The 15,104-nt window shown below is 42.5% G+C and overlaps 1 protein-coding gene across 1 annotated transcript; it reads right to left on the bottom strand.

Annotated features, from left to right (window-relative positions):
• Positions 1–6,864: 6,864 nt before the first annotated feature.
• RASSF10 (Ras association domain family member 10) lies at positions 6,865–11,247 on the bottom strand. Its single transcript, XM_039340338.1, has one exon. The coding sequence runs from the start codon at positions 10,835–10,837 to the stop codon at positions 9,305–9,307; it is 1,533 nt and encodes a 510-aa protein (XP_039196272.1). The 5' UTR covers positions 10,838–11,247; the 3' UTR covers positions 6,865–9,304.
• Between the last annotated feature and the right edge of the window lie 3,857 nt (positions 11,248–15,104).

Raw genomic sequence — 15,104 nt, 5'->3', positions numbered from 1 at the left:
ATTCTGTTCATTAATTCTACATCAATTAAGCACCTTCTTCTTTCATTGGCTTCTTGATTTACCAGGGAGCTTAAAGTAATGAAGTGGATGGACAACAAATTAGAATACAAATGAAGGAATTCTTCAAACAGTTTCTGAGCTTCACTTAAGGTCATATTTCATGGCACTGGAAGCAACAAAAAGGTCCTACTTTCTGTCTCCACTGGTTCTATGTAAAACAGCTGAGTAATGATCTTGAGAGATGAGAACTGCAACCAACAAGACTCATTGTGAACAATTATCATTATTTGTTGTAATGGTATGTGAGAATGATCTTGAGAGACCAGGGAAGAGCCACAGCCAGGGCAATGGTTGGGTAAGAGACAGCTTAACCTAGAAGGAATGTAGGAATGGCAAACATTTCAGAAAGCACCTCTCTAATTTCTTGGGTTGTAAAGGTAACAAAAGAAAATATACTTTCTGACTTGAAAGATTCTGTTAACAAAACCTCAGAATAAAGTAGTTCATCTGGGCGTGCTTCCTATTTGGACCATCTCACAAGGCTGACACTTGCAGTCAAAGTCAACTGGAGTCACCTCGGTTTAGAGTCCAGTATTAGACTAGATTACATAGTATATAGCTCATCTTAGGGTCAGGCTCATATAGATTTCTTCTGGGCAGCTTATGGATGTCAAGGATATGAACAGGATAAATTAGGGCTCTACAGTATTTGTTTATTCAGTTTTTGCCCTTGTTTAAACAAGCCAGGTTAGGACTGGCCCTAAGGTTAAGGGAGGTAATTAATGCCTCCTTGAGCAATAGATATGTTCCTGCATGATTAAGCAAGGCAGGTAAAATATTTTTTTACAGAAAAAGACCTCCCTTGACCCAGGAAACCTTTCTAATTATAAATCAGTCTCAAATGTCCTATTTTAGCAATTTCATTAAGAAACTGCCTTCATAGGTCCAGATGCATTCAGCCTATTTTCTGTACCCATTTCAAGTGGGGTTTCAAGTTCCAAGTAAAATCGCCTTTTGCAATTGACTGATGTTGAGTTTGTCAATGCCGATGGTGTTCAAGTGGTGCTCCACTTGTTTGGGATTGCATCCAAGGCACCTGTTACTATTGGGACTACCTTTACTTACTTCTGCCATAGTCATTCTATTTCTATTTGTAGATCTTTATGTTTTGTGATATTCTCCAGTTTTTTTCTCTTCTATTCTGCTGTCTCCCGGTCCACTACCAAGACTTTTTTGTCTTTCTTATTGAAAGACACACAATAAAAAGATGATGATGATAATGATGATGATGATCATATGGTGTTTTTTCATTAGCCAGGAGACTACAATGCTATTGCAGAGTAGTGTTTTGCCTGTTAATTTACCAGCTCTGTTGTGAGACAAGCTTGCACACTTCCCAAGGTGCACCATAGGAGTGCAAACTGGCTTTGTACCAGAAAGAATGAAGAGTGGCTCTTCCTGCAGTGTCATCCAAAGCTCCCTCCCTCCCGTCCCTCATAAACAGGCATTGCAACTTGGAAAGTTCAGGAATCTGACTGTCTGCATGGAACACAAACTCGTCTCCCCACTGAATTGGTATCTATTTATCCACTTGCATAGGTGGACAGAAGCTGAGGCAAGTGATGGGAGCTCACCCACCATGCAATGCTAGGCTCCAAACCATTGAAGCAGAGACCATCTCCAGCATCATTAAGCCACTGAGACACTATATCTCTAACTTGCCTGATCACTTTGCTCAATAGTTGGTGTCCTCTTGAAGATACCTTGGCTGCCTACATGGGAAGAATTTCTCCTCTGCAGCGCCAAAGCTGAAGAATATGTCCCTAGAGAGTTGTGTTTGACTTCCATTTCCCCAGTATTCAGAAGTTGGTAAAAGCATAACTTCACCAAATTTTAAACATTAACTTTAATTTTTAAGTTAATTTATGATTTGCATTTGTATTCTGGTTATATTGATTTTTTTTTACAGATTTGTACACTGACTCGAGTATCAAACAAACAGACAGGTGGGTTAATAAATAAATAAATCCACCTTCTCCTATAATGAAAAATAAGCAGACTGACTAGATCCTTTGTTTCCAGGATTGTTTTCTTTAATGTAATAGTCATTCTGAGACAGGAGAAGAATATACTTTGCCAACTTTTGTTCTGAGCCAAAATTTCTATTCCTTTTCATGACTCTGGGATCCAACAAAGAGAGCAAAGAAAGAACAAGCTGGGAAAGGTAATAATCATGGTGTAGCACGAAAAGCCCTTTGATCTTTTCTGCCTACTTTTTTTTTGGCACTGTGAGACCACTAAGCCTGCACATAAATTGTGGGTTTGCATTGCCAGGTTTTACCCCCCCCCCGAATCAGGCTTAAATTGCCAACTAGACAAGATGGACATTTGGCCAGAGGATTCCTTGTGTTCAACTCTATTGTGACCCTTTTCAAAAGTGCTATGCAGGAAAAGAAAGGCTCTTTCCAACATTTGCATGGCAAAGAAGTCTTGCTTTGGGTATATCAATAGCACTTAGACTTATATGCCGCTTCCCAGTGCTTTACAGCCCACTCTAAGTAGTTTACAGAGTCAGCATATTGCCCCCAACAATCTGGGTCCTTATTTTACCAACCTCGGACGGGTGGACGGCTGAGTCAACCTTGAGCCGGGAAGGAATCGAACTTCTGGCAGTTGGCAGAACTAGCCTGCAATACTTCATTCTAACCGCTGTGTCACCACAGCTCTTTAAAAGTATAAAGTGATAAGAAGTATAGAGTGATAAGGAAAGCCGTTAATTTATTTAAAGAAAGTCTATGATGTGTGAAATGGAGTAACTCAGATGTGAGGACTAAGTGGAACCCTACAAGAGTAAACCAAAGATTCATCCTGCTTCCAACAGTGCCCAATGATGGGATGTCCTTAACTGGTTCACAACTGGTTGTCATGTTGCTTCTCAGCAAGGACCTTTCAGTCACTCTTCGCTACTGAAGCTACTGATCGGGAATGCATGGAAGTGTCCTTTGTAGATTTATATAGTCCTTTTTAAAAAATCCTCAGATTGAAAATCCATACACATTTTTTTAAGCATGCTTAAAGTTAACATTTGTCTTTTTGGAGCATAAGTCTCTTATTTTTCTTGCCTCCCCAACTCGGCTTTGCTTTTGAAGATGCTATTGTAATCAATAGCATCTTCAGAAGCAAGTAACAGCTTATGGGGGAACAGGATTCCAGAATAAGGCATTAGCAAATGTTTTTCCAGCAAAATAAAATGTCATTGTTATTGACATTTTTTTTAAAAAAAAAATATGTACAAATATAATGCAGTCACTTTAAAAAAAAACAGACTGCAGTTCAGGGGTGCTCCTTGGCCCTTAGCCATCACCACATGTATGAATGACAGCTGTGATGAGGACTAAATTTGCACACCTACAGCTAGTGTGATTTATGGTCCACTTATGTCATTATCCACGATTACACAGTTACATCCTGTTTTGACAATTGCAATGTGTTCTACGGTTCATGGGACTCCCCTGGAAAAATGTCTGAAAATTACACTTTCTGCAAAATGCATCAATCAAGCTAAAAATCTATAAAATGCATCTCTTTTCCCAATTATTGCTAGCATTAATGTTCACATACTTGTCTTAACTCCATGCACTTTTATCATTTTAGCCATCTTCAGTATTTGCTTGAGTAGGAAAATGGACCATAGATTGAATGCATAAACACAGGTTCAACCATGTTTTGTAGGAGCAAAGGCATATTACCAGGCAGCCAGTTTGATGTAGTGGTTGAGGCTCCAGGCTAAAAAGCAAAGGCTGTGAGTTGTTGTCCTGCTTTAGGCACAAAGCCAGCTGGGTGACTTAGAGTCAGTCACTCTCTGACCTAGGAAAGAGGCAATGGCAAACCATTTCCCAAAGGTTTTTGCTATGAGAACTGCAGGGACCAGTACAAGAAGACCCCAGAGGTCAACACTGACTTAAAAGTGGACGCACGCGCACTCTCTCTCACACACACAAAATATCTCCTACCAATTGAGATGGAATCAGAATGATGACCTGCACAGTGTCATGTCATAGTGCAAATCGTACCTCTAGGTAACTAAAAGGAATATATACAAAAATTGGAAAAACAAACCAAACAGACCTATTCCCAACCACTTTTCTTACCTGTCCATCATGCTATAATAGTCACAGTCACCTCACTCATCAAAATGACCACACTGACTTTTTCAAGGAAGCACAAAGCACTTCCATATCCACATTGTTTCCATTCTCCAGTCCTTTAGCAGAAGAACGCAGAAACTTTCATTCCAGGTTCTTGGAATAAAAAGAAAAGGATCTCCAAGATGCCATGACATTCTTCTCCGTTACCTTGAAGTGAAATGAGCACCAGCCCTTTTGCAACAAGGCATTGCAGCAGTTGGAATGGATGAAACTAAACAAGGCAGACATGGAAAAGTGGGGAAGAGAGGGAGGGAATAAGATCTGGGAGGTGGGATGAGTCAAGGTCACCTGACAATGGAAAAGCAGATTCCCCAAGGATTGCAAAGACGAAACCAACTTTGCTCTGGTTTCAGACATTCTGTAGTGGAATCAGAGAGAAAAAATACCTCAGCGACTTCATTCTCACAGCAGCAGATTTCGTGCTAATCACATGCCTGCTAGTCCAGAGCTCACCTTAGTATCTCTTAAGTTTGTTGCTCTTATAAATTGCCTCATGCCAGAAATGCTGTGAAATTTTAAGCAAGAGCTACAAAAGAAAGCCAGGATTTCAGCACAGGATAGACTCCCAGGGCCAATCTCCTAAGCAACTGAAGTATTACTGCTGTCTTCTTTTGGGAACCTCTTTTACTTCTATCATTACATTCAATTTTGATTTCACCAGTTGTTCTCCTAGATATCATTAACTTGTCCTCCCACTGCTTTTTTCTGCAGGTGGGGGAGGGCATTATCAGTTGTGCCAACTGAATATTAAATTATACGGCCCAATGGCTATTTAGAAGGTGCTTTAATCAGCTAGCCTTTCAAAAACCTAATGCACAACCTTTCTAATCATACCTATGGAGTAGGGAGCATTGAAACCAACATCCCCAGAACCCACAATGTACAAACTGCTTATTTGATTTTATTTGAAAGCAGATCATGCTAAGTTTAAGAAAAAATCTAAAATCAGGCTTAACATTCTTAGCAGAAACAATCTCAAGCACTTCTCCAGTTCATTTTTAAGTCATCCAGCCCTGGTAAGCACATTGTTCACAAGCTCTTGTAAAATTTTAGAGCTTGACACTTTAATGAATCCAAACAATCTCTAATGCATCATTATTAGATTAACGTGTTGATGAAACGCATGAGCTTGTTTTGTAACATTTAGTTAGCTGGGTGCCATGAAGTCTAGCTTGACCATTGGCCGCCTTATGGAGAGATGCCCATCATCTCAACCTGTCCGTGGTGACCATTTGTAATTCTTCCAAGTGCTTATCAACTCACTTACCCTTTTTTCTTTATTTCTCTTAGCCTTTCCAAATATCTTTAGTTCACCATCCCACTCATATCCCATGCTCAAAATATGCACATTTATGTTTGCTGATCATGAGTTCTAAGTCTTGATTACATTCAACTAACAGGTCGTCTTTGCATAGTTGAGCCTGTTCATTAGATTGATTTTATATTCTTTGTTTTTCTAGATTAAGTCTTAAGGGCACATTCTACTTGCTTTAATTTTAATTCAACCTATATACCTCACACCAGCCTGTCTCTTCCATAATCTGGGCTTGGAAATGCCCTTGTGAATGTGTTCAATAGTTTGTGTATTAGACCTGATTCCAGTATTGTGCATCTGGTGACATCCATGTGAGAAATTTGGGTCAATGTGGTTTAAAGCAGCTACACACAGTCAACTTCATGACCGCTCACTTAGCAACCATTTGACATTACAACACCCCCCCCCAAACTTACATACAATCTGGTTCCGAAGTTGTACTGAAGCTACCCCACCCACCACCCATGAACATGTGAGCACATTTTGGTGCTCAGCAACTGGCCTGGATTTATAGTTGTTTGCAGCATCCCATGATCATGCAAAAATGTTCTGCCCCAAACATTATTAACCCTCTCTCCTACATTGTGCAGTGTTCTCTCACACTCAAAACTTTCCCAATAATTTCAATTTCTGCCATTTCCCCAACTTTTGCATTTCAATCATCTCTTATTAGTACAATATCTTTTATTGGCGCTGCATTTAACCCCTTTCAGTTCTGCCCTATTTTTTTTTTTTCTGTCGTCTTTCATTGCCTCTAGTAAGTGCATATACTTGTATAGCACTGGTGCTAACAGGATAGGCACTCAGTGCAATTAGTAATTTACATCAAGACCTGGTTATTTGGTATACAAATGACAGCTGAATCCTCTGTGAAAAATACATCTTTTTTATTCCATAAATAATCCAGTGTTATTGCAAATAAGGTTTTGATTCACTATTTTCTCAAATCAGTGTTCTTTAAACAGTAGGAATACTGTAGCTTCCTACCATCAGGTTCAGTATAGAAAATATAGAGTACATTTTTAACAAATGTTCAGGACCAAAGGATGATTAACATTGCATACATGCTGACTTTTATCTGGCTGTCATCCCCAGATTTATTTCTAAAACAGGAATGCCTAGGATCAGACTGTCACTTAGGTAAAATAACAAACTAAATGTTAAATTTTAACTGGAGAAAGTGAAACAGCTAACTTAAAGTACTTTCTGATAGCGCAGTGTTTCCCAAACTTGACAATTTTAAGGCATGTGGACTTCAACTCCCAGAATTCCACAGCCAGCGTTGCTGGCTGTGCAATTCTGGGAGTTGAAGTCCACATGCCTTAAAATTGTCAAGTTTGGGAAACACTGTGATAGTGCATCCTGGCCAGTGCAGCGTCTCTGCACTTTTTTCTTCCCGATTTGAAATACAAGGTTCCCCTCTCCCCAAATACTGGTTGCTTTTAGATGAAGCTAAGTATTGCATAAATCACCTTGCCCCATTCAGGGAATTTTTCCCAGTTAATGTGATTCATTTAGTAACTGGCCTGTATTCTACCATTTTGTATCCATTTTTTAATAACTGACTCAAAAAACATGGAAGAAGAAAATAGCAATGCAATTATGCAATAGATGAAAGTAAGATTTTGCTTGGGAAAGGCAATGATGGATACGATACTGATGGCCACTTTTCCATCTATTGCCAAAACTATTTGTGGACTTATTTGCTGTCCTATACACAGCCAATCTTCATTTCTACATGGAGCTCAATATACAATGAAATCCTATTAAATTTATTTCTAACTATCCATTGGTAGAATCTGATTCTGATCCTCTCTTACAATGCTCTCAATTCACACCTTTAAAAGCAAAATTGAAAAAAAACAATCTATGCCAAATTTCTTCTGTGACTGATGCTCAGTTGAACTAAAAAACTGCCCTACTGTTCACAAGGAAGGTAATCTGAAAAACAAAGTAACAAAAATAGTATGTGCCTCTTTTAACTTCCAATTATTTACTTCTGTTTAGAAATAAATCCGTAATATGAGTTTACAGTGGCATTTGTTCAGTCATATTCTTTTAAATTGCAACTATTAAAAGACGTGATAAAAAGTTGTAATAGCCTCACTAGCCTTGAGATGGTGTTTTGTGTGTGTATAGGAGAAAGGGTTAATTTGTTCTTGTTGCATCACAGTCCTTCTGCCTCCATCATTCCCACCAATGAAATTTATGCCATTCATTGCCAAATTTGACATTTTAAAGTAAGGTAGGAGTTAAAATGGTTTGGAAGTCCTATTTCCTTTTGAAAGTTTTAAGTAGGAATGCACGTACCAAGTTCATTGTGAATAAAATGCATAGACATATCAGTTTTGGAGAAGTTGCCCCTTAGATTGGCCTTCAGGCCACAAAAACTTTGCTCAAGACCTGCAACAAACAAGGCACTGGAGCTGGCTTTGTGGAATGGCTCTTACCCAATGCTGATTTCAGCATATTTAGACAAATTCAATCTTATTCACAACACACTGCATACTGCTTCAATAAATCTGCAAATCACATACTGGAAGCATTAAAGCCCATGTCACTTTTAAAGTTTCCGTACCATGTAATTACAATGTAAAGTCTCACTCAACCAGCATTCTCTCATGCAGATTTACACTGTTAGTGTGTTGTGAGCAAATTAACTCACATCTCCTGCGTTTCATTCCCCATTTTTCTAAGAAACACAACCAAATAAGCATAACTGCTATGATTCCTATTTACTTCCAATGATTCATTCTTAACATTTAAATAAACCTTCCCACCTCCCCACAAAAACCTGGATTATTCCCATGAACACCTGTGCATAAGAGATTTGTTGCATCTGAGACATAAATTTGTTATTTAGACATTTGTTGGAATCTATTCCAAACAGGATGACAGCAGGCATTCCAGAGTACAAGTTATTAATCATCCCCATTCTTGCTACTGTGTCTTCCATCTATATGTTTCATTTTGATCAGAAGATTAAACTACTGTACCTCTTTCAGAGCAAATTACAGCTCTATTGTATTAGACATATGTCTTTATATTGGGAAAGAACCAAGGAGTAAAAAAAATTCCTGAATTAGAAAGCAAATTAATGAATAACACTTTTAAAGCACTCTGTCTTGTACTTGCAATTAAGAATGTAATGGTTAGAAAAGCCGTTCAAAAATAAATATCTCAGATGTAAAAGAGCAAAAAAATGGAAAGTACAGTTTCAGAGATTTGCCAACAATCCTTTTTTAAAGTTTGCAGTTAAAGAGTGAGAAAACAAGACCAAAATCTGCCCTTCTTGACTAGTTTCAGAAAGTTTCAGTGTCAAGCCCTCAATTTAGATGTTGGGAGCTTTGTTTTATATACACACAATATCATATATTTTCCACAACAGTATTTATTTCCTTAAGAGAATTAAATATTAAAAACGGCAGCTTTTTCTTCATTTGAAAAAAAACAAGGAAATTTAATTATGGAGAAAACTAGCTTTTTGTTTGTACAAATATATATTTTCCAGGATTTGATTATTTGAACAGAAATGACCTGTAATGAACCACCATCAGGCTCATTACAACGATCCCCGGTGACCGACCCAGACTGGAGTCTGCATTGTTACAATCTATTGTAATGCACTTAATCAGAAACAGGAGAAAAAGCAGGAACTCTTAATCCAAGCATTTTGCGCCAATGGAAACTTGTGCACCGAAGGAGAAAAACAGTTTTGCAGTCCCTGAGATGATGTGAAGGGGGAAAAAAAAAAAAAAAAAACGGGAGGAGGGGGGAACAGCTACACGAGGGATTCGCACACAGGCACAGAGTCCGAGTCCTGACTGTGCATAGAGCTCAAACCCGTGTCGGAATCCTCGTCTTCACGATCTTCGCGGTCTTTGCCCAAACTCCGGGCAGCTTCCTCAGCCCAATTTCCCGAGGTGATGGGGACAGAGGCGGGCAGCTCGTCGCCCGTGTTGAAAGGGAGGTCCCCTCGCTCGCCCTCGTCCACCACCACCGCCGCCGTTTCCTCCTCCACCTCCGCCTCCTCCTCTTCCTCCTCCACGTGTAAGGACTCCAGGGAATCGAGCAAGCGCCGAAGCTCGCACTCTTTATCGGCCCAGGCGCGCTGGGTAAATTCCAGGTCCGACTTCACGGCGTCCAAGTCCGTGTTGAGGCGCAGCCCGATGTAGAGGCTGGTGCTCAGCTGCGTCTTGACGCGCTCCTGCTCCACGTGGAGCTCGCCGCCGCCGCCGCTCAGCTCGGTGGTGTTGCAGTCCGTCTCGGAGAGGCTGGCGCTGGAGCCCTTGGCGGCCGCCAGCTCTTCCCGGCGCCGCCTCATCCAGCGCTCGTTGAGCTCCTCCTGGATCTCGCCGGCCAAATGCTCGATCAGCTCCTCCTGGCGGCGCCACTGCTCCTGCACCCGAGCCACCTGCTCGCACTTCCAGGCGAACTCCTCCAAGCCCTCGCTGCCGGCCGCCGGCGTCTCGAACTCCCCCGCCGAAGGAGGCGTCGCCGCCGCCGCCGCCTCGGGGGCCGCTCCTGCGGGAACCTTTCCCTCCTGCTGCCCCGCGGGGGGCTCCGGCTCTTCTCCGACCAAGTAAGTGTCCTGCACGTAGTTCACCCCGTGGCGCTTCATGCGGTCGAAGTGAATCCTCGCCTCGTAGCGGTCGATCTCCCGGTCTAAGTCGCGGAGCCGCTTGATCTGCTGCCGGATGGTGTGGTCTTGCGAAAGGACCAGATGCACCAGAGTCTCCATCCTCTCGGCCGCCGGGGCCTCCTTAGCCGGCGGCTCCTCGAGTTGCGGCTGCCCCTTCCTCTTGTTGATCTTGGCCAGCTTGCGGAAGGCTTTCCTCACCACGCGCCGCTGCCGCTCCTGGCTCAGAGCCAGGCTGGCCCGGGCTGCAACCCCCAAGCCATGGCGTCCCGGGCTGTCCCTGCTGGGGACCACCCTGGCGTCGGCGCTCCTGGGTCCGGTGTTGGGCAAGGACGCCTCGCTGCGCACCAGCACGAAGCGCACGTTCTCCTGCTCGTCGCCCCAGGCCGCCCAGAGCCTCAGGATCTTGGTCTTGTTGGGCAGGATCCTCTCGAAGCCCCGCCACTTCTCCACGATGCAGTAAGACTGCGGGAGCCCGGACAACATCCCCCCGCCGCACTCCTGCACCGATGCCTGTTGCTGCTGCTGCTGCTGCTGCCGACGCCTGCGCCGCTGCTTGCTCTCCTCCAAAAGGACCCGCACCACATCCGAGCAAGTGGTACGTTTGGTAAGGCCCGAGATTAACTTCTCCTCCTGGCAGATCCACACCGAGATCTTTTTTTCTTCCGGCTCCATCGGGGCACGGCTCCTCGGCGATCCTGGGGGGGGGGGGAGGCCCGCTACTATTCGGCGGGATCCCCCATAAGGAGCGCTCACCAGAGCCGCGCCAAACCGAGCTGCGCCGCCCGAGAGCCGCTGTGGCCAGGCATGGCTGCGACCTCGCGACCCCCCTTCCTCTGCCCGCCTCCCGGGTGCTAAAAAAAAAAACCCCAAAAAAAACAAAACAAAAAAAACACCCCGAGCCTAAAATTGCAGCGCTCCGGGATCGCCTTCTTTGGGATCTGTTGCTTCTACGCTGGCGCTCGGTGGCTGGTTTTTTTTTTTTTTTTTTTTTTTTCCGCCGACGGGATCTCAGAGAAGAACCAACTTCGGAGTCTCAGCTCCGCCTCCTGGTGCTACTGTTGGCTTGCTAAGCGCCTGCCTCCCCCGGCACCTTCCCTCCTGACACTGCTCGGTCTCCTGGCTCTGCTACCGCGTTTTCTTCTCCTGTCACGTGATTTCCCCCCCCCGACGCCCCGTTTTTTTCCAGCAGCTGTGGGCTTTGATTCGAGATGCTGGTACTTTAATCTTAAGAGTAAGAGATCATTGTATGTTACGTTTGTATATCCGCACCCAAGAAATCGGAAGTTATTTCCCCCCCCCTTATTTTTTCCCACTTTTCTGAACCCCCTTCCTAACCTTTTCTTCCCAATCTCTTCATTTTTCTTAAATTTTGTTCTTCGTTGAAATTGGGTAAAGTCCCCTAAAGAAAAAGAGTATCTTTCTGGTGCTGTATATATTCTCATCCCACCCACCCCCCAGCTTTAAAAGGACAGGGGGCACTACGCCCAGTTATACAATTTCACACAATAGGTTAAAACAAAACAAAACAAAAATCCTTGCAGTGGTCCTTCCTAATCGGTTTTGGAGCTCCTTGATAGAAAGTGTTCATGTCCAATTATTCTCCAACACCCTCCCACCCACCCACCTTGCAAAAAACTGTTGGAAGAGAAAGTTTCAAAGAAAACAGTCAAAATCCAGTCCAAATGTCTTTCAATTGAATAAAATCCCCCACCCTGTAATTAAACAAAAAACAAAAAACTTTTCGCATGCCAAAGCATTTTGCAGATCATATGCACAGTGAACTGTAAACCTTACTAAGCATTATTAAAATCTGTGGTTGCTGCCAAGATTCAAAGAGAAAATTTGCTATCTCTTTCAATAGCAAAAGAATGAACAGACAATAAGTCTCTACCTTTTTACATATGCCCAGATGGGGACAAAACCCCGTTATTCTGAGTATAATTCACTTCCTGGCAATTAGATTATCTTACGCTTTATCTTTCACTTCTGGAAAACGGATATGAAAAAAATGAGCTTTCTTTTTGCCTTGTCTGACATGAGAATGTTGCTTTTATTTTTACTTTATTTATTTACTTAAAACATTTGTAAAGCCTCCTATCTTAGAGCAAAACTATTTCCAAAAAAAAAACCCCAATGTGTGCAACAATAAAAGAAAAAAGAAACAGAAAGCCGGAAATTGAAAGGCCAGGTGCTACAGCTACATTTCCCTGATGCAATTCTCAATATTTTTTCCCCACTGTGACCACACCATGTCCCAACCTTTGGGATGAGAGCCAAGTCTTAAGTGCTCTCTGCAGGTGAAGAGGGTGAGGACCTGTCAAATCTCAGTGTGGGTGGGTAGGGCACTGATAGCAGTGGAGAAGGCATGCTTCCAGTGACTGGCAAGATTGCAGTGTTTAATGGGAAAGCCCTATTACCGGTACCATCCCTATCTATTCTGATGAGATAGGCCGATTATGTTTTTCCCATAAAGAAGTTGCTGATTAATAACAGCAACATTTAAAATGATCTGGCTTTTCCATGTATTAAAAGCCATTTGGATGTAAATCGAGGACTATCTGTATTTTTTTTGTTGTTGTTGTTGTTAGTTGTGAAGTCATGTCCAACCCATCGCGACCCCATGGACAACGTTCCTCCAGGCTTTCCTGTCTTCTACCATCTTCTGGAGTCCATTTAAGCTGTCGTCCCCTTCTTCTATCGCCCTCAATCTTTCCCAGCATTAGGCCCTTCTCCAGTGAGTCCTTCCTTCTCTTTTGGTGGTCAAAGTACTTGAGCTTCAACTTCAGGATCTGGCCTTCTAAAGAGCAGTCAGGGCTGATCTCCTCTAGGACTGACCGGTTTGATCGCCTTGCTGTCCAGGGGACTCGCCAGAGTCTTCTCCAGCATCATAGTTCAAAGGCCTCAATTCTTTGGCGCTCAGCCTTTCTTATGGTCCAACTTTCGCAGCCATACATTGCAACTGGGAAAACCATGGCCATACAAAAGGCAAAACTGAGAATGGGAGGGGGAAAAAAAGAAAAGAGGAAGGAGAAAGAGAGGGAGGGAGACAAAGCACAAATCATATCTCCTTTTGACAGATAAATTCTCAGTGTTTGGTGCCCAAAGCAGAGAACATTAAGAGTTGAGCTGGAGATGCACAAAGTGCCAAGTTCAAACAGTTTACATTTCAAAGGTAATGGTTTCTGTTGATTTACGAGCTTTTGTACAACTGATCTGGACTGAGGAGGAAATTGGGCAGATGTGCTTTTTTTCAGAAATGGACAGGTACATCATTTCAAAAGACTGAAAAATCTCAAATCTACAAAACGTCAAACTTACTGCAGCAAAGAAATACATTTCTTGGTCTGCTTGGATTCTTCAAAATCCTAATTTAGAGTGCATTATCTCTCTAGGATTGAGGGAGCATATGTGCAAACAGCACTGATTAAAGTAGTCTGCAACAGCCAGATGCAGGTTTATGGATTTTAAATACCTTTATTCTGTCTTTCAAGACCAAGCTTTCCCAGAGGGCAGGTTACAAACATAGTCTAAAATAAAAATTAAATCTAGGCAAAATGATCCAATTTAGAAACATATTTTTAAAATGGCTGTAGCTACAGTGGTTGCTATGAAATGTAGCTGAAGTGGGCCACTTAAATCAAGATGAAGCCACAGTTCCAAATGTTCGTTTGTCATTGAAAAGAACACAGTGGATATTGATAGTGATCCTACAACATGGGTGTCAAACTTGCCATGTCATGTGATGTATCGTGAGGTATCACGACTCTTTGCATTGCTGACAATGGGGTGGGCGTGGCTTCGGTAGGATGACACCGCTGCCCTACAAGCTCATTCTTACAAGTTTGAGCAGATTCATAAGGGGATATTCCCACTTTCAGGTCCAACGTTTTATAGCTTCTCAGTGTGAAATAGTAATTGTAATTCTGGCTTTTACTTGGAGAAACTTAAACCCCGAGGCCAGGTTCCCTCCTCAGACTGGTTAATCTTTTAACTTTTTAGCTTGGACCGTGAACAGCGTTAGGCGTTATTAGTTCAGAGTGGGCAGCTTAAGGCCACAAGTCTGCCTGTGGTCAATTCTTTTCTTTTTGGCTGTAATAGCCAAGTTCAGGTGGAAACCACATAAAAACTATATCAGGAATCCTACCATAGGTATCTTGCAATGTTTTAAAACACATCCTCTTCTAAATAAGTAGGGAAAAGAGAAAAATCTCAGTTTCATCCAGATGCATGTTGGGCATAATGAGACAGTTTGCAGACTCTATCTCCTCTCCTCTTGAAAAAGTTCATTGCAGAATCCACAAAAAGACTGCCCATCCCTAGCGAAACCATTCTCTCAGATCAGCTTGTTGGAAGAGGTGTACGTGGACCTGTCTCTGCCAAATAGCTCCTTTCGCCTTCTCTGCAGTCTTAAGGTAATAACCTCCCATGAGAAGATTCCTAAATGCTTAAACAAGCTGTTCTGTGAACACCCTCCCTATTATCAAGCATCCCTCTGATCATAATATTTTCACTTGGAGTGATGTCAATCCCGTGTCACAAGCTACATCAGATCCATGCTATGCCATGTGCCGTTGGTGCCAGCAAAAGCAAAATGTTGTGGTGGCCTGATAAAGTATAATGAGACTTAACAATGCCGGGGCAGGGGTTGCTTGCCAGGGAAGCATGTTAGGTGGGTTAATTAAGTGTGCTTAGCGATGTACCAACTACATTAAATGCTTCAGGCTGTCTGCAGGCTTAGGCATATTTTATTGGTTTGCTTTTTTTTTAACTTAGAAAGAATGTTCAAAAGTATCATACACTTGTATGTTTATGTATAAAGAAGTAAATGGTAGAAAATGAGGATCAGGTTTGGGTGGGATAGAGACATGTGAAACCATTCCTGCCAAAGAGAGCCACACAGTTTGGGGTTCAAGCATCCATTCCATTTCCCTTCTGCAGA

This window comes from Crotalus tigris, unplaced genomic scaffold (assembly GCF_016545835.1).
Source record: "Crotalus tigris isolate CLP2741 ecotype Arizona unplaced genomic scaffold, ASM1654583v1 scf7180000017744.3724543626:3957646, whole genome shotgun sequence".
NCBI lineage: Eukaryota > Metazoa > Chordata > Lepidosauria > Squamata > Viperidae > Crotalus > Crotalus tigris.
This window is presented reverse-complemented; position numbering and strand designations above follow the sequence as displayed.